Source organism: Cervus canadensis, chromosome 4 (genome assembly GCF_019320065.1).
Source record: "Cervus canadensis isolate Bull #8, Minnesota chromosome 4, ASM1932006v1, whole genome shotgun sequence".
Classification (NCBI taxonomy): Eukaryota; Metazoa; Chordata; class Mammalia; order Artiodactyla; family Cervidae; genus Cervus; species Cervus canadensis.
The window spans coordinates 92,742,150-92,768,928 of NC_057389.1; the positions used below are offsets into that span (position 1 = coordinate 92,742,150).

At 39.7% G+C, this 26,779-nt stretch overlaps 1 protein-coding gene across 5 annotated transcripts in view; it reads right to left on the reverse strand.

Moving 5' to 3' along the window:
• Window positions 1-1,254: 1,254 nt before the first annotated feature.
• LOC122440462 (zinc finger protein 426-like) overlaps window positions 1,255-26,779 on the reverse strand; it is a 39,255-nt gene continuing 13,730 nt past the window's right edge. The window contains exons 2-8 of one of the 5 annotated variants that reach the window (XM_043466756.1): window positions 17,543-17,681; window positions 16,255-16,329; window positions 15,603-15,729; window positions 14,904-14,982; window positions 13,992-14,078; window positions 11,115-13,535; window positions 1,255-1,615 (exon numbers count right to left, since the gene is read on the reverse strand). In XM_043466756.1, the coding sequence (XP_043322691.1) occupies window positions 13,346-13,535; window positions 13,992-14,078; window positions 14,904-14,982; window positions 15,603-15,729; window positions 16,255-16,329; window positions 17,543-17,681 (697 nt within the window). In that variant the 3' untranslated portion in view covers window positions 1,255-1,615; window positions 11,115-13,345. Of the gene's footprint in view, window positions 1,616-10,693; window positions 13,536-13,991; window positions 14,079-14,903; window positions 14,983-15,602; window positions 15,730-16,254; window positions 16,330-17,542; window positions 17,682-26,779 lie in introns of those variants that run through there. The other 4 variants (XM_043466755.1, XM_043466758.1, XM_043466757.1 and 1 more) reach the window with 4 other exon arrangements.

Sequence of the window (26,779 nt, forward strand, 5' to 3'; positions counted from 1 at the left end):
AGTTGTGGTACATATACACAATGGAATATTACTCAGCCATAAAAAGGAATGCATTTGAGTCAGTTCTGATGAGGTGTATGGACCTGGAACCTATTATAGAGTAAATGAGTCAGAAAGAGAAAGATAAATACCGTATTCTAATGCACATATATGGACTCTAGAAAAATGGTACTGAAGAATTTATTTACAGGGCAGCAGTGGAGAAACATAGAGAATAGACTTGTGGACATGGGGAGAGGGAAGGAGAGGATGAGATGTATGGAAAGAGTAACATGGAAACTTATGTTACCATATGTAAAATAGACAGCCAATGGGAATTTGCTGTATGGCTTAGGAAACTCAAACAGGGGCTCTGTAACAACCTAGAGGGGTGGGATGGGGAGGAAGATGGTATGGCAGTTCAAAAGGGAGGGGATATATGTATACCTATGGCTGATTCATGCTGAGGTTTGACAGAAAACAACAAAATTATGTAAAGCAATTATCCTTTAATTAAAAAAATAAAGAATAGCTCAAAATTTATCCATATTCATGTTTGCCCTATATTTTAGTAGGTGACTACAGAACAGTTTATAAAGATCCTTAAAAGTACTATTTATGAGCACCTCTCACCAGAAGTGTTCATATGCATTATGAGAAACATATTTTGCTGTGTTAATGTTTCATTAGTTGTGTACAAAATATTTGCTTTCCATGAATCCAAAGGACTCCTTTTCTTTTTAAAAACACTTCTGAATTTCCTGCATTGCCTTAAAAATTCTTTTCAAACACTGGGTTACAAGCAGATTTCTTAAATATCTTCTAAAATTGTTGTTTCTAAGGTCATTTTAATGTTTAATCCTCAAAGAATGTTTTTGGGCATGTAGTATGGGAGAGTGGATCAGTTGCTTATTCCCTAGAAAGATGATCAATTGTAGTATCACTTAAGCATCAATTCTTCAGTGCTCAGCTTTCTTTTTAGTCCAACTCTCACATCCATACATGACTACTGGAAAAACCATAGCTTTGACTAGATGGACCTTTGTTGGCATTCTTGACATACTGATTTGAAATTCTACATTTATTAAACAGTGAATTTGTATGCATACTTATATTAGGTTTTAGACACTTGTGTGCCAGTAATATTTACTTATGCCTGTATCAGACCCTTTTTATAACAATACTTTAGATATTTTAATATTTAGTCATCAAAATGTTACCAAAATGTATGTGGGGGTCCGGCTGCTTGCCATTCAAAAACATAAACATGCCAGGTTGGTCGAAAGGAAAGTTTGCTTTATTTCAGATGCCAGAAACTGTGGGGGGACAATGGCAGGCATTTGTCCAAAGGCTGACACCCCTCTCCACAAACAGGGAGTGAGAGCTTTTATAGACAGAGTTGGGGGGGGGGTGGTACACACAGAAACAGCACAGTCATCTTTAACAGTCATCTTCAATTGGTCATCAGTGGTCTGACTAGCATCATCTTGGTTGTTTTTAGGTACAGTTAATCTTCAGTTCTGGGGTGTACTTGTTCCCATATCTTTGAGGTCAGTTTCTGGAATTGTAGCTGCTTAAGTCCTGGATACAGTCTGGTCATCATGTAGTTAACTTCTCCACCTGGTGTTTTTGGTATCTATAAGACAGTTCACAGGATATAGCTCAGAATATTATCTATAGCCCTTGAGAAAGAACTAAAGGTCCTTGATTATACTTAATGATTAGGTCATTAATTATTTAGTCTGCTTAGACTGTTTTTGTTTCAGCATTTCTCACTTCTCTGATTAAACTTATTCTTTGATTAAAGTTTTCCACAGGCAAAAGGCATGCAGAGGATATGGCGCGGGTTGGGGGACAAGGACCATATGGTCCTGCTCCATTTCAAAAACAGAATGGAATTTGGTTCCACTATAAAGTACACCTTTGTTGTTATACACCCATATCCCTACATAACATCCAAGCTTTCATGATTCTACTCTCTCTAGAGATTTGTTTTTCCTAGATATTTAATGTGAATAAAGTATTTAACTTTTCATTTTATATTCAGGTTCAATATGTGCTGGAGGATCTATCATTTCTCTGTATTGCAGATTGATAGTCCATACTATGAATACATTATGTTTTATTTACTCATCAGTTGATGAACCTTTGGGTTGTTTCCAGTTTGTACATGTTATGAGTAATGCTTCTGTGAAAAATACATGTATGTATTCACTCTTCTTGTGTATTGTGCTAGGGTCCTCCTGAGACACAGAATATACAATATTATTATCTTCTAGAGAAGGAAGAAAAACCAAACCAATCTAAATAATCATAATCTTGATTTCTTTGGTGACTGTTGTTCAATCCCACCAGGTCCTTCTTATGTACAATATGATATGTGTCTCAGAAATTTCCACTCAGTAAATGAAAAAAACTTCAGTGCACATCTTCTGCTGAACAAGTACATCCAGGAGGGATTACGATCCTTACATTTCTTTTTCTCCCCCTTTTTGGTTGTGCTACTTGGTATGTGGAGGGATCTCAATTCCTTGACCAGGGGCTCAAACCTGCACGCTGTGCATTGGAAAAGCAGTCTTAACCACTGGACCTCCAGGGAAGGCTCATCACCAACTTTCTGAGTTGCACATGTCTGAATACAGAGCAGATTCTCTCAGATGTCCCATAGTATGGTGTCAGACAAGCTTCAGGGCAAGAAGCAGGAGGTATTTAGCATGGGCCTATGGCAAGGTGCTGTCTACTTGGAGCTGGGCAAAGTTTGTCACTGCTTTCATTTAAATAATTACAGCAGCATGGCCCAAATAAATGATGGGGCAGGAGGATTTTTGCATTGGTGCCATTATTAGTTTGCTGGGGCTGCCAAAGTTTCCTCTCAGGCATGTCTCCTTGGATTGAATAGATATCCTATCACTGCCTCTGCATATGGTCATTCCACAGAGCACGTGTGCCCTAGTTTCTCTGTATTTCCTAATCTTCTTTTCCTATAACGGCAGCAGTGAAATTGCATTAGGGTGCACCCTAATGACCTCATTTTAAAATTACTTACCTCTTTTTAAAGTCACTTTCTCTGAATAAAATCACAATCTGAGGCACTGGGATTAAGACATCAACATAGAAATTTTCAGTGAGTGCAACTCCATTCAAAATATTGGGTTGGCCAAAAGTTTCCTTTGCTTTTAAAGCAAATACAATTATCATTTTCACCGAGAACTTCACTGAACAACATATTCACCATTTTGATCCACTACCTTCTGCCATTTTTTTCAGGCAACTTTACAATTCCATCTTTTTGTCTTTTAGAACATAGGATTGTTCTAGGTACCTGTTACAGTCTTCCAGGGAATGGAAATTTTTTCCATCAAGAGAATTTGATACAGACTGAAATAAATGGGCATCCAAAGGTGCAACGTCTGGTGAACACAATGGGTCAATCAGAACTTCCCAACCAAGCTGTACCAGTTTTGGCCTAGTCATCAAAGAAACATGTGGTCTTGCGTTAGTTATCTTGATGGAAGATTGTGTGTTTCCTGTTGACTAATTCTGGATGCTTTTTATCAAGTGTTACTTCCAGTTGCTCTAATTGGGAGCAGTACTTTTTAGAATTAACCATTTGGCTTTTCACATGGAGCTCAAAAGACGACTCCCTTCCAATCGTACCACATACATAACACCACCTTCTTTGGTGGTGCTGTTAGACCGTAGTTTCTTTTTTCCTTCATATTCCTTTACACCATTATTAGATCTGAAATTTTTCCTAAAATAGAAAAATTACCTATAATTGACGTTATTAAAAAGCATATAGAAAGCAAGACATTTTGGAACTAATAGATGCATTACATTTATTATAAAATTTCTGATACTTACAAATATTGTATAGGTAATGTTTTGTGTCAGGGAAAGACTAGGGAAGAGAAAAGAAAAAATGGGAAGATTTTTGTGCTTTTGAGTTTCTTTTTCTATTTTTCTTTCCTTCCCCCTCCCCCCACCGAAGATGAAACAAGTTTATTTTTAGTTCTTGTAATAGCAGTGATGTGATTGACTGACCCATGCCTTTAAATATTTCCTGCTACCTTCTGAGGGTAACAGGTAGGAAGGCCAGAGGTCCCCAAGTGGCAGGAGGAAATAAACTGCAAGTGGCAGACTTTTTTTTTTCCTTTCTCTACATTGGGCTTCCCTTGTAGCTCAGTCGGTAAAGAATCTGCCTGCAGTGCAGGAGACCCAGGTTGGGAAGATCCCCTGGAGAAGGAAATGGCAACCCACTCCAGCATCCTTGCCTGGAAAATCTCATGGACAGAGGAGCCTGGTGGGCTACAGTCCATGGGGTCGCAAAGAGTTGGGCACGACTGAGCGACTAACACACACACACACAAAATGAAGAGGTTTCTTTTAATTCTGTGTTGACAACACCTGGTTCAGCATTGAGCTAACCAATGCGTTTTTTCTTATGTTAAGATTTCTCTTAAGCTATGATAATGAACCTATGTATTTGCTTTGGAATCTGCCTTTCTTCAAAATGGGTCCACCTAAGACTCTTTTTTTTTTCTTTCCTCAAACCTTGGGCTGACAATGGCTCAAAAAGCCAGTATTCATGTCAATTGTTGTGTGAATGGGGATGACACACCTCATGTCATCCTATCTCAAAAATGCATATTGTGGGAGAGGGGTCTGGTGAAACTCCCTCAGCCTTGAGGTGTCTCTCTTACCTGATTAACTGCTTGCTAACAGACATAAACCACCTTGCAAAAAACTAGCAAGGGGACATTCTTTTTCCCACTTTCTGATGTCTATGTCAGAAGCTTTCTATTTCTCTTACACTTTAATAAGTCTCTGTTACACAAAATCTCCAAGTGGCCAAGCCTATCTCTGGCCCCGGATCAAAATCCTCTCCTCTGGAGGTCAAGAATCCTGGCACAGCACACAGCTCACAGCAATTTTTCACTTCTAGTTATTGGTCAATGATTTGGAAGACAATCAAGTCCTGAGTTTCATAGAACATACATTCTGTTGACAGAAAATAAAATAACATGTAAATACATGGTAAAACTAGACTTTCAGATAAGTGCCAAGAAAAGTATAAGTCTAGTTAGGAAAATTATTTTAACAAAAGGTTATATTACATAACTATCTAGAACAATTCCATGTGTGGATCTGTTTACTTTCCCAGTGGTGTTACTCTGACAAAGTTTTTGGAGTTAAAAGGAAGAAAAAAATTTTAGTTTAACCTTATTAAGGTTTGGTTTTCTGTGTCTGTGAAATACCCCACTGAGAACTTCGATTTCAGAGTGGCATGGGTTGGTCTGGTGCTCCGTTTTATGGTAGCAGTGGTAGTAAGTAGATTATGTCCGGCTGAGTCTTATACATGATGCTTCAGTTCTTGGATTGGCTCTCACATCCATAGGAAAATCCTTCCCAACTCCTGACACCCATGCACCACAGGTAAGCTCCCAGGGGACACAGTCCATGTTGTTGCAAACTGCACTCCAAATAGCCTATGGTATGGACTGTAGCCAATCCTGGGCTGTCGCCCACTTCTCCCTTCAGAATAAAAGGCTTATTTTTCCAGCAGCCCGGGGCCTTCTCTTTAAGTACTGTGCTCAGCTAAGGAAGCTGCCTCACACAAGATCACATCACTTGGATCTCTTGCCATGGGAGCATAACTGACCACCATCTGTATCCACCACTGTGCTTGCCCTGAGGTTGCTCCTGCTCCCAGCCACTGACTGAGCACATCAGGGAACCAGTGCTCATTGCCATGGTGACACAATGACACTGATCACCAGGGTCAGTTACCCTTGCCTGGAGGATGATTCCTGTTCTTAGCATGAAGAACCTGACATGTCATGCAGTAGCACTGACTGAAGTTCAGTGGGACATTTTTCGTGTCTTTGGAAGTATTGTCATTTTAGGTGTCAAGGCTTTCAAACCTACAGGGGTCAGATATGTGGAGATCTGAAGCACAAATTCCTCATATGGCTCCTGGGAGTGACCTTACAAGGGTTAACTTCTGCTATCAACCCTTGATTCCTGGATCCATGTCCTATAAACTGGAGATACAGCATATTATGACTGTCATTGGTTTAGAGTGTATAAAGCATTCTGTGAATTATGCACCCAGAAATTCCTGTTGAATTCAAATGCTTGCACTAAATACCATCATTACACTTGAAATTAGATGTGACCCCATAAATTCACTAAATTGTAGCTTTAATCTTCTCTTTTCAGATACATTTAATTCACTCATCAATTTTACACTTTACAGTTTATTACTCCTACTGTTGAGATGTCTGCAACTAAAGAGGTTAAATAACTTTGTCAAGGTCACACAGATAGACCAAAATTCCATTCTAGAAAGCCTGGCTCAAGGTCCCATTGTCTAAACCACAACTCTATACTGTACTTCAGGAGAATTATGTATCAAAATTATTTTCATAAGAAAAAATAATAAAGCTATCATTTATTAAGATGGTATAAGGCGAGTACAGAGAAAAAGAGAGTGAGCCAGGCAGTCAGACAAGAAAACAAAACTTATTAGAGGGAAATGAGAGGGAGACTGGCCCTTAAGGAGAACCAGTGTCCTCCCTTTCTGATGGAGTGTTTCTTATGCCTCACCAATGAAAAATTCACTAAAGGGATGGTTAAATTTTAGCCTGTAGCTAAGTACTGTGGTCACATAGCCAGAGGTCTGGAATCTGGTGGTCTTGTAGCCTTAAGAATGTAGGTGCCAGTGGGCAAACAGAATGTCATCTGGGTAATTTGTTCAGTCTCAAGGGTCACTGTGGTTTTATTGTTTGTGAGGTCAACATAATGAGCCACTTCAACCATGAGCCCCCATGGAGGCCCTATCATTCCAGCCTTTCTGATTTGGGATAAGGGCCGAAGGTCAATCTTCCATAACTGCTTCCTGTGGGACAGGGGTGTTGTGGGGGTAAGAGAAGAAAAGGCTGGAATGTGAGTCAAGGGGATTTGTGTGGGGTTGAAATTTTTTATAATTTGAGTGAGTTAGAAGTAGCTAATGGATAGTTTGGTTGGTGAAGGCTTGTAAGTAGTCCTGAAAAAAATTTTGAAAAAGATTTATTAAACATGGGTCAAAAGTTAGAACAAGGCTAAGAAGGAGAGGGCCTAGAAGTTAGGACCCAGGGTATCCAATTCCAATTGCTTAGCCAGTTTTCCCATGAATTACTGAGGTGTTGACGTATTCTTGGGGCCCTGTTTGTCAGATTTCTTCCTGCTTCCTTTACAATGCCTGATTTGTTGGCATAGTAGCAGCAAGTTTCCTCCAAAAATAGACATAGGCCTCTTTTTTCTGCTGTGAGGTCTAACCTTCTTCTGTTTTGGAGGACCATGGCTGCCAGAGAATCTGGCTGGTTTGGGACAGTGATAAGGCTAGTAGTTATTTCTTCTAGGTTCTCAGTGAGGTCTTCAAAAAGGATTTGGTAGTAATTTAAAGAGGTTGTGAGTGAAGCCAATTTTCCAGCCCTCTCCTGGGACATATCCTTGTGTTGGGAATGAGGGAATAGGCCTTAGGGCTCCCTGTGGTGAGACTGAAGAGCAGATAATGCAAGGGTGACTGATTTGTTTTAGGAGTGAGAAGGTTAGGTGATAAGAAGTCTTAAGAGATGATACAGAGGTTTAGTGCCTATGTGTAGGGCCTGATGAATGTTTGTAAGAATCTGTGGACTGAAATTGGGGAAGGACACAGTGGCCCTGTTTTTGTAACCAATCTCCTTGTGGTTGGACTCCCTCTTATAATAATCACTTTTTTTTTCTTCAGGGAGGTAAAGTGGCTTTATGTTGGGGATTACTATGAATTGTTGAGCCAGTGATAGGAGTGAGGCTTGTTTTGCTTCCCTGTCTGTAGCATTGTTGCCCTGTGAAATGCGGTCTGAGGCTGCCTGGTCACCTCGGCAATGTATGATGCCTACTTCAGTTGGCATGTTAGCTGCCTTAAAGCTGGAGTATAAGCAGGGTGTTAGTTATGGGAGAGCCTTTAGTAGATATGCGCCCTCATTCTTTTCAAATAGCATCATGAGTGTATGATGTGGAAAGTACATTTAGAGTCAGTGTATGTTTGCTCTCTTGTTAGCTGCCAGGGTAAGTGCTCTAGTTAGTGCAGTAAGTTCTGCCTTTGGGAAGAGGTCCCTGAGGGGAGAGCTTGGGATTCAATAATTTCAGTGCCAGAGACAATTGCATATTCAGGTACCTTTTTTCCTTCTGATTTTGTAGATAAGCTGCCATCAATATACCAAGTAAAGTCAGGGTTATTTAAAGGGATTGAGGAAATGTGGGAGAAATGGGGCTTTTTTTTTTTTTTGGCCTCTTTGCAAGTATGGATGGGGGGCACAGAAGAATTAGGGATAAGGGTGACAACGTTGAGAGTAGGACAGTGTTCAAAGGAGAAGTGGGGAGATTTGAGGAGGGTAACATTAATTAGTTGGACATGTGAAGCAGACAGAAGGGTCATGGATTTGTGAGAGAGTAAGTCCTTAAAGTCATGTGGTTAACGAATGACAGTGGGTGGTTCATAAGTAATTTTCTTAACTTTCCTGAGCAAGGAGTGCTGCTGCTGCCAGAGCACATAGGCAGGCTGGCCATCCTTGAATTGTGTTAAGTGACAGGGGTGATGGAAGGGCCCTGATTTTGTCCCAAAACTCCTAGCACAATTTTGTCTATCTCAGTAGCGTAAAGGGGTGAGAAAGTTCAGGAAGTGTTAGTGCTGGGGCTGAGAATGACTTGCTCAAGGGTGTTAAAGCCTGAACGAATATTTGATTTTAGCTCTAAGGTTTATGGAAGACCCCCTAGGGTGGCTTCATATATGAGGGCAAAATTAGAAATCCAGAGGCATAGATATCCAGCTAACCCCAAGCAGGACAAGATCTGTTTTTGATAAAGGGAATGGTAGGGTGGATATAAGGAACTTTCTACCAGTAGTTAATATATCTTTTAGTTGATGATAAAAGGACTCCAAGATAGGTTACTCTAGGAAGAGAGAACTGAACCTTGGTGGGAGATACTAAGTAGCCCTGACTGGCTAAAAATTGAGGAGTTGTAGTTGTTGAGAGTGTGTAAGCGAAGGACTACAAAGGAGATCATCCACATATTGGAGGATAGTACTCACAGAGTAAGATCAAGAGAGGCTGATGCTGGAGCTTGGCCAAAGAAATGACTATCATGAAAGTCTTGTGGGAGGACTGTCCATACCAGCTGTTGGGAGCAACGATGGTCTGGATTGGTCCAGATAAAGGCAAAGAGGTCTTGAGAGTCTGGGTGTAAAGGGATGTTAAAAAAGGCATTCTTGATGTCTAGAACAGTGAAGTGGGTATTGGAGGAGGAAATGAAAGAGAAGAGCATAGGGATTTGGAACTACTGGGTATATGGGGACAACAGCCACACTGATAAGTCTCAGGTCCTGGACCAGGCGATAGGAATCATGTGGCTTTTTGAGGGGTAAGATAGGGGTGTTATAGGGAGAGTGGGTTGGGCACAAGAGGCCCTGACATAGAAGTTTAGTGACGACAGGCTTAAACCCTTGTTGATATTTTTAGGAGATGGGGCATTGTGGATGATTGGGGAAACTTAGAGGGGTCTTTGAGATGGATATGAGTTGGGAGCATGGTGAGAAGTTGTATCCCAAACTATGGGGTTTATGGACAAAGAGGTCAACTGGGAAGAAGAGGAGGAGGTGGGGTTGAGGAGCAGTAGCCAGTTTTATTTATTTATTTATTTTTCTTTTTAATCCTATATATTTAATTTTATGTTTTTTTTTAAAATTTTTTATTAGTTGGAGGCTAATTACTTCACAACATTTCAGTGGGTTTTGTCATACATTGATATGAATCAGCCATAGATTTACACGTATTCCCCATCCCGATCCCCCCCTCCCACCTCCCTCTCCACCTGATTCCTCTGGGTCTTCCCAGTGCACCAGGCCCGAGCACTTGTCTCATGCATCCCACCTGGGCTGGGGATCTGTTTCACCATAGATAGTATACATGCTGTTCTTTTGAAATATCCCACCCTCACATTCTCCCACATAGTTCAATAGTCTGTTCTGTATTTCTGTGTCTCTTTTTCTGTTTTGCATATAGGGTTATCGTTACCATCTTTCTAAATTCCATATATATGCGTTAGTATGCTGTAATGTTCTTTATCTTTCTGGAGTAGCCAGTTTTAGATCAGAGGGTGGGTTTGGGATAGTAATAGAGGCTTTGAATTTTGAGAGGTCTCTCCCAAGAATAGGAGTGGGGCATTTTGGGAGTATGAGAAAAGAATGAGAAAATAGAGTATCTTGAAGGGTGTAAGGTAGAGGCTCAGTTACTTACAGCACAGATACTAAACTGTCCACCCCTATAAGAGGTCCTTGGTTTTTCCAGAGTAGGTAGGCATAGTAGAGTAAGTGGCCCCCATGTCGATGAGAAAAAAAGATCGGCTTACCTGTCACTGTGAAAGCTACCCTGGGCTCTGCAGAGGTGATGAGAACTAAGGTGATAGCTTATTTTCCCCACAGCATGTGAGATGCTTGTTTCCCACCCAGGGAACAGACCTACATTCCCCACACTGCAAGGGACCTGGTGCCCCAGGTGTCACCATGGACTGAATTGTGTATGTGTCTAAATATGTTCTGTGATCAACAACTCTGAGCTTTGCTCTAGAGACAAGACATGATAGATACAGGCAGAAGGCAATCCCCAACTATTCCCCTTACTTTTTCCATTACCTTTGAGATAGAATGATAAAATTGATTTCCAAATTCCTGAAATTTATGGGGTTTCTATCCAGTGTTGACACACTTGTGAATGATAAAGAATGAAGAATTGGCGAGTCTTGTCCGAAATTTATTACACTCAAAAGTATTCTATGTTGAGTTAAAAAATGTTTACTATGGGACCTCCCTGGTTGTCCAGTGGTCAAGACTCTGCCTTCCAATGCAGGGGGCATGGGTTTGATCCTTGGTCAGAGAACTAAGGTCTCATCTGCTGCAGATGCAGTCAAATATTAAAAATAAAATGTTAAGTATGATGGGAGGAATCAGCAAGAGCTTTCCCACATTTGTCACATTTCAGTGGCTTTTTATCCAATGTCACTGTCTATAGAAAGTAAGCACTGAGGAGAAAAAAAGGTTTACCCATGTTCCTTACACAAATATGGTTTCTCTCCAGTGTGACTTCGCTTGTGTGCAGTAACAGGCAAAGAAGTGGTAAATGTTTTCCCATGTATATTACTCAAAAGGCTTCTATCCAGTGTGCATTCTAAAATGTTTAGTAAGACATGAGGAATCAGCAAAGGCCTTCCCACATTTGTCACACTTCAAAGGCTTCTCTCCCATGTGTGTTGTCATATGTCGAGTAAGACCTGAGCATTCAGTGAAGGCCTTTCCACGTGTCACACTTACAAAGCTTCTCTCCAGTGTGTCTTTCCATATGTTTAGTAAGGTATGAGCATCGAGTGAAGACCTTCCCACATGTCACACTTATAAATCTTCTCTCCAGTGTGTGTTTTCATATGTTGAGTAAGGTATGAGGATAGAGTGAAGGTTTTTCCACATGTGTCACACTTAAAAAGCTTCTCTCCCATGTGTGTTTTCATATGTCTAGTAAGAGCTCAGACTTGCGTGAAGACTTTCCCACATCTGTCACATTTAGCAGTCTTCTGCCCAGTATGAGATCATAAATGACTAATAAGATTACTGGAAAATTGAAAGGTTTTCCCACATGCGTTACACTTATAAGGCTTCTCCCCAGTGTGTGTTCTCATATGTTGAGTAACTTGTGAGGCTCAAGCGAATGCTTTCCCACATCTGTCACATTTAGCAGTCTTCTGCCTAGTATGAGATCATAAATGTCTAAAGATTACGAGAAGACACAAAGCCTTTCCCACATGTGTCACACTTAAAAGGCTTCTCTGCAGTGTGCATTTTCAAATGTATAATAAGGCGAGAGGGGCAAGTGAAGGTTTTCCCACATTCTTGACATTTGTAAGGTTTTATTCCAGTGTGAATTTGACTGTGAACATAAAGATGTGATGATGATCCAAAAGCTTCCCCACATTCCTTACATTTATAGGGTTGCTCTCCAACATAAGTGTTCATACGTTCAATAAGGTGTGAAGGGAGAGTGAAGGTTTTCCCACATTCCTGACATTTGTAAGGTTTTATTCCAGAGTGAATTCAACTGTGAACATGCAGGTGTGAGGACGCTCTAAAGGCTTTCCCACATTCCTTACATTCATAGGGTTTCTCTCCAGTGTGAAGTTTTCATATGTCCAATGAGGTCTGAGGATCGATGGAAGTCTTTCCCACATTCTTTACATTTATAGGGTTGCTTTCTAGTATTAGTTTTCATATGTCCAGTGAGGTGTGAGGATACAGAGAAGTCTTTCCCACATTCTTTACATTTATAGGGTTGCTTTCTAGTATTAGTTTTCATATGTCCAGTGAGGTGTGAGGATACAGAGAAGTCTTTCCCACATTCCTTACGTTTGTAAGGTTTTATTCCATTGTGAAATCGAGAGTGAACATGAAGGTATGAAAACAACCTAAAGGCTTTTCCACATGTGTCACACTTAAAAGGTTTCTCTCCAGTGTGTGTTCTCATATATTGAGTAAGAACTGAGACTTGAGTGAAAGTTTTCCCACATCTGTCACATTTAGCAGTCTTCTGCCCAGTATGGGGTTGTAAATGTCTAAGAAGATTACTGGAAAACCCAAAGGCTTTCCCACATGCATTACACGTATAAGGCTTCTCTCCAGTGTATGTTCTCATATGTTGAGTAACTAGTGAAGAACAAGTGAAGGCTTTCCCACATCTGGCACTAAATGTGCAGTCTTCTGTCTTGTATGAGATCGTAAATGTCTAAGAAGATTATGAGAAGATGCAAAGACTTTCCCACATGAGTCACTTAAAAGGCTTCTCTCCAGTGTGTGTTTTCGTATGTTCAATAAGGCGAGAGGGGAAAGTAAAGGTTTTCCCACATTCTTGACATTTGCAAGCTTTTATTCCAGTGTGAATTTGACTGTGAACATGAAGGTATGACGATGACCCAAAAGTTTTCCCACATTCCTTACATTCACAGGGTTTCTCTCCAGTGTGAGTTTTCAGATGTCCAGTGAGGTCTGAGGATCGATGGAAGTCTCTCCCACATTCTTTACATTTATAGGGTTGCTTTCTAGTGTGAGTTTTCATATGTCCAGTGAGGTTTGAGGATACAGCAAAGTCCTTCCCACATTCCAGTGTGAAATTGACGGTGAACATGAAGCAATGAGAACAACCTAAAAGCTTTTTCACATGTGTCACACTTAAAAGGTTTCTCTCCAGTGTGTGTCCTCATATGTGTAATATCTGGAGTCAGCCTGACAGCTTTTCCACACTGATTAAACATGGAGGATTTTTTTCCCAGTAAAGGGTTTATTGTGTAGAGTATGGAAGCTCTTTCCATACTGATTATCTTCATAAAAATTCCTTCTATTTTCAGTGCTCCTGTGTGTCCTAAGGTAAAAGTGGTCACCGATGTCTTTCTTATTTTGCTCAGTCATACAGTTCCTGTCCATTGTGACTTTGTGTCTGTGGAAAAACCAATGGATGATGATTTAAAGCTTTCTCAGACTCATTAACTGATTCTACCCATCTCCAAACAGAAACATCATTACAATGAAGATGATGATTTTTAACATCTTCATTACATTCATACAGTTCCTGCTCTGTTGATTTCTTTAAAATTAAATGATGAAATCCTTCTGACACAATGAAATGCCATATACTCTAATGGTAAAACAGTTCATTGCAATTTCATTGAATTGTTCTCAAAATTCAATGTCTAATTATATATGTGGGAATGATTTCTTGAGGAATTCTGATGTAACTATTTTGAATCTCGGGTTAGGATATCCCCAAATTGAACATAATCAAAATTTGTTATCAGCCACTGCTATCTTTGGGGTAAATGCCACTCAAACATCTACCACTAGTGTTCATCTTGTTAACTGAAAGGAAAATAAGAAATATTTCTTATGAACTTACTGATCATACCATTTGTACCCTATTTGATGTTTTTTCCCACAAAATATCCTGCTGAATTTCCAAGCCATTGGATTTGCATTTCCCATTCTAAAGTAAAAGAGAATAATAAATTTAAGACTGCAAAAAGAAGTGGATGTTAAAGTGGTTAAAAACAATAAGGCTCACGTGAATAAGTTTCCAAACTAAACATACCTTTTAAAAAGGCAAGACAGAAAAGAGGAGCTTGATTATGACAAAAATGAAGAATATATATATGTAGTCAAAATTCAGTACTTGATTTAAAAGATGAGTCTTATGAAAAAGTGAAAATGAGGAAAAGAGAATATTACTGGGGAAAGTTCTGGACAAAAAGTATACATTAACATGATAAAACTAAGGAACTTCCCTGGTGGTCCAGTGGTTAAGAACTCGTCTACAATGCAGAGGTCACATGTGAGATCCCTGGTCCTGAAACTAAAAATGCATGTGCTCTGGAACAGCCAAGCCTGTGTGCCACAACTAATGAGCCTGCAACTGTAGAGCCTGAGTGACACAACTGGTGAGTCTGAGGCCCTAGAGATCATTCTCTGCAACAAGAGAAACTACCCAATGAGAAGCCTGTGCACCAAAAGTAGAGGAGCCCCTGATCGCTGCAACTAGAGAAAGCATGCACACAGCAACAACAACAATGAAGACCAAGACAGCCAAAAAAAAAAAGATATAACAAATAAACAAACAAAAGGCTATTTTATGAGACCATAGGAAACTCTGATAAAATGAAAAGTAAGTACGTATAAGATGTTGAGGAAGTTACAGAGCATTAGAAACCAATGTCCTCAGCCTTCTGAAGGAAAACACATCTAAGTTTCCTTCTTATAAACTCAAAACATACTGAAATTTAATTGACCTGGGAAGTTCTTTATAATCTCTCACCTTGGAGGATCTGTCTCTCCACAGACTTCAACTCTTATTTTCCAACCAAGATAATAGATTTGGTTTGAATGCTTATATCCTGTTCATAAGGAAAGATACATTAATGAAAAAGTACCTTCCAAACATGACAAACCTTCCCATGAATAAGGTCCTATATCTAATCAAGTCACTAGAATGAATGTGGTACTATTTTTTGAACAGAAAAAAAAAGCAAATAGCCCCTCTTTCTGTGTCTAAAAAGAGACAGTATCTCTGGCCCATGAAAACATGTTCAGACCTATATGAACATTTACAAAGCACTGAGAATGCTATTAAAATAGGAAATGAAGTAAATGCAAAGGATATGTTTGGTCTCATGGAGAAGCCGCTAAACTAGTGGTTGCCAAATGACAGTGTCCAAGAGAATAATGTCCATTGCTTGTTAAAACAGAAATAACTGGGCCCAAATTCCAAAGTTTCATTCACTATGCCAAAGGTAAACTCTTGAGAATGCATATTTCAAACAAGAGTCATGATAATGTTGTTAGTTCTCAAAGCACATTGTTATAGAGAGTATACTGGAGTAAAACTCATTCCTTAGATACGAGTGTCTACTAGTTTCCACTGCATTCAGATTGGCATCACCCATCTTGGAACATAGAAAGGACAGCACATATATGTCCGTTCCCTAAGAGTGTACTGGAATGATGGCAGCCTTACCTGCTGTGGTCAGGTTCTTGTAGTTTTCCAGCATCACATTTCTATATAGCTTTCTCTGAAAGGGGTTCAGTAAAGTCCACTCTTCCTGGGTGAAGTACACAGCCACATCAGCGAAGGTCACTGAGTCCTAAACCATCGCACACAAAGTAGTTTCAGTAAAGTAAGATCTCCAACCATGTACAGTGGAGAATGAGGAAGGGAGTGTCAATATCAACAGAGGGATTCAAGGTCTGTCATCATCTGTCAGAGGACACAAGTCTTAGGTCGTCTCCTTTCTAGCTACACTCACTCGTGATTGATATGGAACCAGTAACACAATCCTAAGCAAATTACACACACTTGTGCAAGCTGATAGATAAATAAGTTCACTGAGAAGTATTTACTCACTCCTTACCATGTCAGAACAGTCAAAATAAAAAACCATGCAGTAGCAATCAAGAGACAATATCAGAAGGTAATTATTGAAATACTAAGATCATTCAGAGTAATTCCTCATCAATATGAGAGCTTCCATATTGGGTGGAAATTTAAGAGGGACTCAGACTGGCTTTATTTCTTTAAGAAGCTTTGGACAAAGGTCTGCCCAGAAGGAAATTTTTCCATATGGCGCTTGCAGTAGGTCACTTTGTATAGGGATATCCTATCTTCTTACCTGAGAACAATCTCTCAAACACTTAGACACCATCCTGTCTGCCTCTATCTTTCCCTCAGGATGGCAAAAAGGGTCCTGAGAAAGAAGATTGAGGAGAAAAGAAAGAAGGCATGGGCATCCAGAGATGATCATAATTTCCACAATCACTGCCTGAGAGTCATTCGAAATTCCAAAATATCCCCGCACACTCATGAAATCTCATACTGAGAAGAAAGTTGGTGAAGTAGGACCCTGAGTTCACCTCCCCCCAGGAACATTATCAAAAATACATCTATATGGAGCCCCTCTCACTGAAAATAAACTGGAGACGGTCAGAATGATGTCCAAAACCAAGGCTATAAAAAGATCCACAGAGTAAGGTACAAAAGGAGGGGGACTGTTCTGGTTTTTGTGTTGTTGCCAAGCAAGAGTGCACACTTGAGGGTATGCAGCAGATGTCAACCCAGCACTGCATCTGAATAAGGTCGGTTAGGCCAGTGCTGGCACTTGTGGAGGTGGTGGATCAGGAGCTGTCTGTAACCTGACTGACTTCCTAGACAGTCTCAGTGTGTGTCTGGCCCACAAAAACCCTCCTGTTCCAGAGTTGCTCCCTCTAAGGCAAAGGTACCATTGTTGGGAGGAGAGTGAGTGCACACATGGAGGGAACAGATCTAACTCAGATTCAACACTCAGGGCTTTTTCTTCCACCATCTTGGAACCAGACCTGGCTCCTGCTGCCACTGACTTGGCACTGACAGCCATGGTGCACAGGAGAAAAAGCAGCTCACACAGCTTCTGGCTCTAGCCCCTCTATCACCAGCACATCTTCCCAACAAGGACACCCTGAGAAAAGACATAATGGATACTGATTTCGTTATACTTTTTGTTTTAGAGATATGGATATTTCTTAAAATATGGAGATTTTAAGAGTATGTATGTACTTAAAGTATGGAGATTTCTTAAAAAATTAGGAATAAACCTACCATATAACCCAGCAATCTCACTACTAAATTACACATGAAAGAACATAGTAAGAATGTAACAAGCAACATAAACTTAAAAAGGAACCAGTCAAAAGTGAAGAATACAGTAACTGAAGTGAAAAAAAAACTAGAAATTATTAACAGTGCACTAGGTGACATAGGTAGAGAAGGAAATGGCAACCCACTCCAGTATTCTTGCCTGGAGAATACTGTGGACAGAGGAGCCTGGTGGGCTGCTGTCCACAGGGTCTCACAGAGTCGGACATAACTGAAGCAACTTAGCATGCATTGGATAAGGAAATGGCAACCCACTCCAGTATTCTTGCCTGGAGAATCCTAGGGACAGAGGAGCATGGTGGGCTGCCATCTATGGGGTTGCACAGAGTCGGACAAGACTGAAGCAACTCAGCAGCAGAAGCAGCAGCAGCAGCAGCAGCAGGTGACATAGGAGAAAGCGCAACTGATCTGGAAGATAGAATAAAAGAAATTACTCAATCAGAAAGAGAGAAAGGAAAAACAAATTAAAAAAATAAGGACAGTTCAAGAATCATTGCTTTCACTGCAGTGGTCCTGGGTTGGATTTCTTGTTGAGGAACAAAGATCCTGCAGGTCATGCTATTTGGCGGAAAAAACAATAACAACAACAGTTTAAGGAACCTCTGGGATACTATGAAGCATTCTAACATTCTCATTATAGGGTTATCAGAAGGAGAAGAGAGAAAGGGGTAAAAAAATGTATTTGATGAAAATATGGAGCTGACTGTGGCTCAGATTATGAGCTCCTTTTTAATTTATTTAATTAATTAATTTATTTTTAATGAGCTCCTTTTTTAAAATTTCAGGGTTAAACTGAAAAAAGTAGGAAAAACCACTAGGCCATTCAGGTATGACCTAAATCAAACCCCTTATGATTATACAGTGAAGGTGACAAATAGACTCAAGATATTAGGTCTGGTAGACAGAGTGACTGAAGAACTATAGATGCAGGTTTGTAACTTTATATAGGAGGCGGTGACCAGAACCATCCCCAAGAAAAAGAAATGCAAGAAGGCACAATGGTTGTCTGAGTAGGCCTTACAAATAGCTGAGAAAAGAACAGAAGTGAAAGGCAAGGGGAGAAAGGGAAGAATATACCCAAATGAATGCAGAATTCCAGAGAATACCAAGGAGAGATAATAAGTCCTTTTTAGATGAACAATGCAAAGGAACAGAGGAAAACAATAAAATGGGAAAAACTAGAGATCTCTTCAAAAAACCTGGAGATATCAAGAGAAAATTTCATATAAGGATGGGCACAATAAAGGACAGAAATAGTAATGATCTACCAGAAGCAGAGGAGATTAAGAAGAGGTGGCAAGAATACACAGAAGAACTATATAAAAAAGGTCTTAATGACCCAGACTGCAGAAACCATGTTTTACTGCTTTCTCAAAAATGTCTCCTAGAATTCAATCTTACTCATTCCCTCTTCCTTGCTAGCTTACTCCTACCCTTAAGTTAGACGTTCTGGCTGACATGTCAGCATTAGCTAGATGCTGTTCTGTACGCAGAACAAACCCTTTATCGTCAAAGACCTTTCTTAATGTGATTACCTCTGGACCTCCAGGAGGAATCCTCCTTAATCCCAGAGTTCTGGCCTCTGACTTGCTCTTAGTCAGAGTTTACAAGATAAGTTATCAATAAATATGCACTCAGAGTTTTCTCGGGGAGTTGCTTCTCCATGAGCTCTCCCTGTGCTCTCTCATAATCCTGTGTGTTTGTGAGAATTATTCAGTGTGAAACCACATCAGATAACCACAATGGTGATCACTTACCTAAAGCCAGACATCCTGAATGGTGAAGTTAAGTGGGCCTTAGGAAGCATTAGTACGAAAAAGGTCGTGGAGGTGACAGAATTCCACTTTGGCTATTCAAAATCCTAAATGATGATGCTATTAAAGTACTGTACTCAGTATGCCAGCAAATTTGGAACACTCAACAATGGCCACAGGACTGGAAAAGGTCAGTTTTCATTCCAACCCCAAAGAAGGGCAATGCCAAAGAAGGTCCAAACTACCAAACAGTGTGCCCATTCATATGCTGGTAAGGTTATGCTCAAAGCCCTCCTAGTTAGGCTTCAGCAGTATATGAACCAAGAACTTACAGATGTACACCCTGGGTTTAGAAAAGGCAGAAGAACCAGAGATCAAATTGCCAACATTCATTAGATCACAGAGAAAACAACAAAGTTCCAGAAAAACATCTACTTCTGTGTCATTGACAACAGTAAATCACAACAAACTGTGGAAAATTCTTAATGAGATGGGAATACCAGACCACCTTACCTGCCTCCTGAGAAACCAGTATGCAAGTCAAGAAGCACGAGTTAGAATTGGACATGGAATAACAGACTGGTTCAAGATTGAGAAAGGAATACGTCAAGGCTGTATACTGTCATCTTTCTTATTCAACTTCTGTGCAGCGTACATCATGTGAAAAGCCAGGATGGATGAATCACAAGCTTGAATCAAGATTGCCAGGAGAAATATCAACAACCTCAGATATGTAGATGATACCACTCTAATGGCAGAAGGTAAAAGGGAACTAAAGAGCCTCTTGACGAAGGTGAAAGTGGAGAGTGAGAAAGCTGACTTGAAGCTCACCATTAAAAAAACTAGACCATGGCATCCAGTCCCACAACTTCATGCCAAATAGATGGGGAAAAAGTGGAAACTGTGGCGGATTTTATTTTTTTGGGCTTCAAAATCACTGTAGACGGTCACTGGAAGCCACAACAAGACATTTGCTCATCAGAAGAAAAGCTTCCAAACCTAGACAGTGTATTAAAAATCAGAGACATCACTGTGCCAACAAAGGTTCATATAGTCAAAACTATGGTTTTTCCAGTAGTCATGTGTGGATATGAGACTTGGAGCATAAAGAAGGCTGAGTGTGAAAGAATTGATGCTTTTGAACTGTGGCATTGGAGAAGACTTCTGAGAGTCCCTTGGACAGCAAGGAGACTGAGCCAGTCAATCCTAAAGGAAATCAACCCTGAATATGCACTTGAAGGACTTATGCTGAAGTTGAAGCTCAGATACTTTGGCCAGCTGATGCAAAGAGCCAACTCACTGGAAAAGACCCTGATGCTGGGAAAGATTGAGTGCAAGAGGAGAAGGGGGCAATAGAGGATGAGATGGTTGGATGGCACCTTTGACTCAATGGACATGAGTTTGAGCAAACTCTGGGAGATAGTGAAGGACAGGGAAACCTCGTGTTCTGTGGTCCATGGAGGTCACAAAAAGTCAGATACAGCTAAGCAACAAATAGCAAAATAAACTATCAACAAAAATCTAAGGACAATCTACTGAATGAGGGAAAATATCTGCAAATGATATGACCAATAATAGGTTCAGTTCAGTTCAGTTCAGTTCAGTCACTCAGTCATGTCTGACACTGCGACCCCATGAACTGCAGCACGCCAGGCCTACCTGTTCATCATCAACTCCCGGAGTTTACCCAAACTCACGCCCATTGAGTTGGTGATGCCATCCAACCATCTTATCCTCTGTTGTCCCCCTCTCCTCCTGCCCTCAATCTTTCCCAGCATCAGGGTCTTTTCCAGTGAGTCAGCTCTTCACATCAGGTGGCCAAAATATTGGCGTTTCAGCTTCAACATCAGTCCTTCCAATGAACACCCAGGACTGATCTCCTTTATGATGGACTGGCTGGATCTCCTTGCAGTCCAAGGGATTCTCAAGAGTCTTCTCTAATACCATGCATGAAAAAAATCTAGACATATAATGTATCTTCTAATTTTTCTACAGAGATTAAGATTTTGCCCTATAATAGTTTTTGAGGATAGTATTTCTAGATTTCTAGTGGACTACATATTCTTTCAGCTTGTACAGTAACAATTTTGGTATTAAAAAATCTCTATATATGCATTATTTTTGAAATACAGTATTAAATTCCACATTGATTTCTTACTCAAAATATATACAATTATTAGATTCTAAATGTTGAGTCATAAAAGATTTAACAGTCATATGCTTTATGCTTGAAAAAATTCAATTGGCTTGTACGCTTTATTTCCCTGTATTTGTTTGTCAGGATTCACTTATGGGCCAAGCTTTAAAATCTTCCTCCATCTGTAAACTGATCAAAAGAAGATTATTATATTTTAGGGTTGGTTAGGCCCATCCATGGTGAAACCTTATACTTAGTAAAGTTAATACTTGCTACTTTCTTTTCTATAGTTCAAAGGAAAGAAGAACTCTTATTTTTACTACATTTCTGTTTAGGAAATTAAAATTAACTCCATAAGAAAAGTTTTAGTCTTATTACTGTGGTCTAAGATCACACTAAGGTAAGTAAGGTTCTGGAGTTCTTTGAGGGGTGGGGGCCGTTACACCTTCTACCATTTAACTTAGGTTTCCATTCCATGTGCCATACATCAAGTCGTAAATGAATGAATGATACATAATTGGACAGGAAGCCCTACCTGGCTCCAGGCTGTTCTTGAGTGGGTGTATTGTTTCTTTTTGGAGTGCTGGGCATGATGTTAGAGAGTTCAATAGGGAAAAACATGTTCAGCACACTGTTAAATGGCTTTTTGCCTTTGTTGATTTGTTTTTTGTTTTTGTAATTAAGTAGATGTGTCTTTAAGTTTTGTTTATTCTTAACAATTATAGATCTTGTTAATCAAGGCATGTGGATTAAATTTCTCCTCCTAAATAAACATCTGGACTGAAAAGGACTGATGCTGAAGCTCAAACTCCAATACTTCGGCCACCTGATGGGAAGAACTGACTCCCTGGAAAAGACCCTGATGCTGGGAAAGACTGAAGGCAGGAGAAGGGGACAACAGAGGATGAGATGGTTAGATGGCATCACCAACTCAATGGACGTGAGTTTGAGCAAGCTCTAGGAGTTGGTGATGGACATGAAAGCCTGGCATGCTGCAGTGCATGGGGTCACAAAGAGTTGGACACAACTGAGCGAACTGAACTAAAATACGCATTGGTTTAATATTGTAGGAAAGCTTAGAGTAGGGTGCCTCAGAATGTTTGTTATTACTTATTGACTTTCCAAAAGGCAATGAAGTCACAGAGGAAATACTAACTCAAAATTTAGGTCTTCTCTCCCAATTATCCCCAAATTTTTGAAGAATAGTGTATACATAGATAAAAGTAGTAGTTAATGGGACAAAATTTGCTTAGTGATTTGCTTTATTTAAAAATGCAGTGGCTCTTTTTATGCATTGATACATAAATTTATTAGCAAATTCTCTTTTCAAATGAATTAGTGACATAAACATATAGATTTTAGTGGATATCTTTTGTTTTACAATAGTGAGACAGAAGAGCTGAGAGCCAAACTCTCTGCCATGACCTCCTGGGCTAAACATGACCTAGCTGAGACCCATCACTATGATCTCATTTTGCACCTCTTCACACCATATTATTCTCCAGCCACACGAACCTACTTTCAGTTTTTCAAACAGAGCAAATGTGTTGCCACCTGCCCTTCCACAGGACACAGTTTTAGTGGGCTCAGAGATGCCTTCCCCATTCACCTATTGAAAGATGCTACAAAACAACCCTCTCATTGTTCTCCATCTGTACTTAGACTCATTTTCTGCATTGCACATATGACTACTGGGGTTAGTTTAATGTATTTGTTTTCTACCTGCCTCTCTTTATCAGAAAATAAGCTTTATATAACTTAAATGTCCATAAAAAATGCATGAATAAAGAAGATGGGGTATACACACACACACACACACACACACACACAATGGAATACCACTCAGCCATAAAAAAGAATGAAATGATGCCATGTGCAGCAACATGGATGGACCTAGAGACTATCATACTAAGTGAAATAAATCAAAGACAATATCATATGATATCACTTATTTGTGAAGTCTAAAATATGATACAAATGAACTTATTTAAAAAACAGAAACAGACACACAGATACAGAAATTTAGAGTGACCAAAGAGGAAAGGGGGTGGGGGTGGGATGAATTAGGAGTTTGAGGTTAACAGATGCGAACTAATATATAGAGAATGGATAAACAAGATCCTAATGTACAGTGCAGTGAACTGTTCACTGTTCAATATCCTTTAAAAAACCACAAAGGAAAATAATATGAAAAAGAATATATACGTAACACAATCACTTTGCTGTACATCAGAAACTAATAAAATATTGTAAATCAACTATACTTTAATTTATTAATAAAAATAAAAAGAATGTTCAAACTACCACACAAATGCACTCATTTCAGACACTAGCAAAGTAATGCTCAAAATTCTCCAAGCCAGGCTTTAACAGTATGTGAATCATGAACTTCCAGATGTTCAAGCTAGATTTAGAAAAGGCACAGGCACCAGAGATCAAACTGCCAAGATCCGTTGGATGGAAAAAGTAAGAGAGTTCCAGAAAAACATCTACTTTTGCTTTATTGACTATGCTAACGTCTTTGACTGTGTGGATCACCACAAACTGTGGAAAATTCTTAAAGAGATGGGAATACCAGACCACCTTAACTGCTTCCTGAGAAACCTGTATGCACGTCAAGAAGCAACAGTTAGAACTGGACATGGAACCACAGACTGGTTCCAAATTGGGAAAGGAGTATGTATATTGTATATTGTATATTGTAACCCTGCTTAAGAAATGCTGGGCTGGTACAGAACAGACTTTTCAACTCTGTGGGAGAAGGTGAGGGTGGGATGTTGCGAAAGAACAGCATGTATATTATCTATGGTGAAACAGGTCACCAGCCCAGGTAGGATGCATGAGACAAGTGCTCGGGCCTGGTGCACTGGGAAGACCCAGAGGAATCGGGTGGAGAGGGAGGTGGGAGGGGGGATCGGGATGGGGAATACGTGTAAATCTATTGCTGATTCATGTCAATGTATGACAAAACCCACTGAAAAAATAAATAAATAAAAAAAATTATTAAAAAAAAAACCTCAACATTCAGAAAACTAAAAAAAAAAAAAAAAAGAAATGCTGGGCTGGATGAGCACAAGTTGGATCAAGATTGCCCGGAGAAATATCAATAACCTCAGATACACAGATGACACCACCCTTATGACAGAAGGTGAAGAAGAACTAAAGAGCCTCTTGATGAAAGTGAAAGAGGAGAGTTAAAAGTTGGCTTAAAACTCAACATTCAGTAAACTAAGATCATGGCATCCAGTCCCATCACTTCATGGCAAACAGATGGGGAAACAATGGACAGTGACAGACTTTATTTTTTGGCCTCCAAAATCACTGCAGATGGTGACTACAACCATGAAATTAAAAGACGCTTGCTCCTTACAAGGAAAGCTATGACCAACCTAGAGAGCATATTAAAAAGCAGAGACATTACTTTGACAACAAAGGTCTGTCTAGTCAAAGCTATGGTTTTTCCAGTAGTCAAGTTTATGGATGTGAGAGTTGGACTATAAAGAAAGCTGAGCAATGAAGAATTGATGCTTTTGAACTGTGGTGTTGGAGAAGACTCTTTGAGAGTCCCATGGACTATAAGGAGATCCAACCAGTCAATACTAAAGGAGATCAGTCCTGAATATTCATTGAAAGGACTGATGCTGAAGCTGAAACTCCAATACTCTGGCCACCTGATGTGAAGAAGTGACTCACTGGAAAAGATCCTGATGCTGGGAAAGACTGCAGGTGGGAGGAGAAGGGGACAACAGAGGATGAGATGGTTGGATGGCATCACTGACGCGATGGACGTGAGTTTGAATAGGGTCTTGGAGTTGGGTGATAGACAGGGAAGCCTGGCGTGCTGCAGGCCATGGGGTCGCAAAGAGTTGGACATGACTAAGCAACTGAACTGAACTGATTAACAAAAAATTTTCTTATAAAGAAAAAAGACTTTACAGGAAAAGCTGTATTTGCCTTGTTCAATAATATAAGAAAGGCTTGGCACATAGGAGTTTCTAAATAATGCAAGAATGAATGAGCCTCTGATAAAAATCTTGCAAAAAACTGTATAAATACCCTAGACAGATGGTTTGCTGCCAGAAAGCAAAGAATGAATCAGATAAAAGTGTTTTAATGCTGGAGCCTCTATGGGACAGTGGAAGCCCTCAGCTACTCCATGTTTTTTGGTCAAGAGACTTTCAGCTCTAGTTGGGGAAAGGCCTTTGTCTTTACCTCAGCATCATGCCCAGTGGAGATGAAGGGTCTTTAGCACAGTTGTGCCCAGCCAAGATGGATTAATATCAGGACCAAAGGGCAATGTCACAGGATGAACAGAACTCTGCTGAAGGACTGGGAAAGCCACACTGAAGGAACAAGACAAGGGTGCCCACTCTCACCACTACTATTCAACATAGTTTTGGAAGTGTTGGCCACAGCAATCAGAGCAGAAAAAGAAATAAAAGGAATTAAGATAGGAAAAGAAGAAGTGAAACTCTGTTTGCAGACGACATGATCCTCTACATAGAAAACCCTGAAGACTCTACCAGAAAATTACTACAGCTTATCAATGAATACAGTAATGTTGCAGGATATAAAATTAACACACAGAAATCCCTTGCATTCCTATACACTAGCAATGAGAAAACAGAAAGAGAAATTAAAGGAACAATACCATTCACCATTTCAACAAAAAGAATAAAATACTTAGGAGTATATCTACCTAAAGAAATGAAAGAACTATATATAGAAAACTATAAAACACTGATGAAAGAAATCAAAGAGGACACAAATAGATGGAGAAATATACCGTGCTCATGGATTGGAAGAATCAATATTGTGAAAATGGCTATCTATTGATCCAAAGCAATCTATAGATTCAATGCAATCCCTATCAAGCTACCAACGGTATTTTTCACAGAACTACAACAAATAATTCCACAATTTGTATGGAAATACAAAAAACCTCAAATAGCCAAAGCAATCTTGAGAAAGAAGAATGGAACTGGAGCAATCAACCTGCCTGACTTCAGGCTCTACTACAAAGCCACAGTCATCAAGACAGTATGGGACTGGCACAAAGAAAGAAATACAGATCAATGGAACAGAACTGAAAGCCCAGAGATAAATCCACATACCTATGGACACCTTATCTTCGACAAAGTAGGCAAAGATATACAATGGAAAAAAGACAACCTCTTTAACAAGTGGTGCTGGGAAAACTGGTCAACCACTTGTAAAAGAATGAAACTAGAACACTTTCTAACACCATACACAAAAATAAACTCAAAATGGATTAAAGATCTAAATGTAAGACCAGAAACTATAAAACTCCTAGAGGAGAACATAGGCAAAACACTCTCCGGCTTAAATCACAGCAGGATCCTCTATGACCCACCTTCCAGAATATTGGAAATAAAAGCAAAAATAAACAAATGGGACCTAATGAAACTTAAAAGCTTTTGTACAATGAAGGAAACTATAAGCAAGGTGAAAAGACAGCCCTCAGATTGGGAGAAAATAATAGCAAACGAAGCATCAGACGAAGGATTAATCTCAAAAATATACAAGCAGCTCCTGCAGCTCAATTCCAGAAAAGTAAATGACCCAATTAAAAAATGGGCCAAAGAACTAAACAG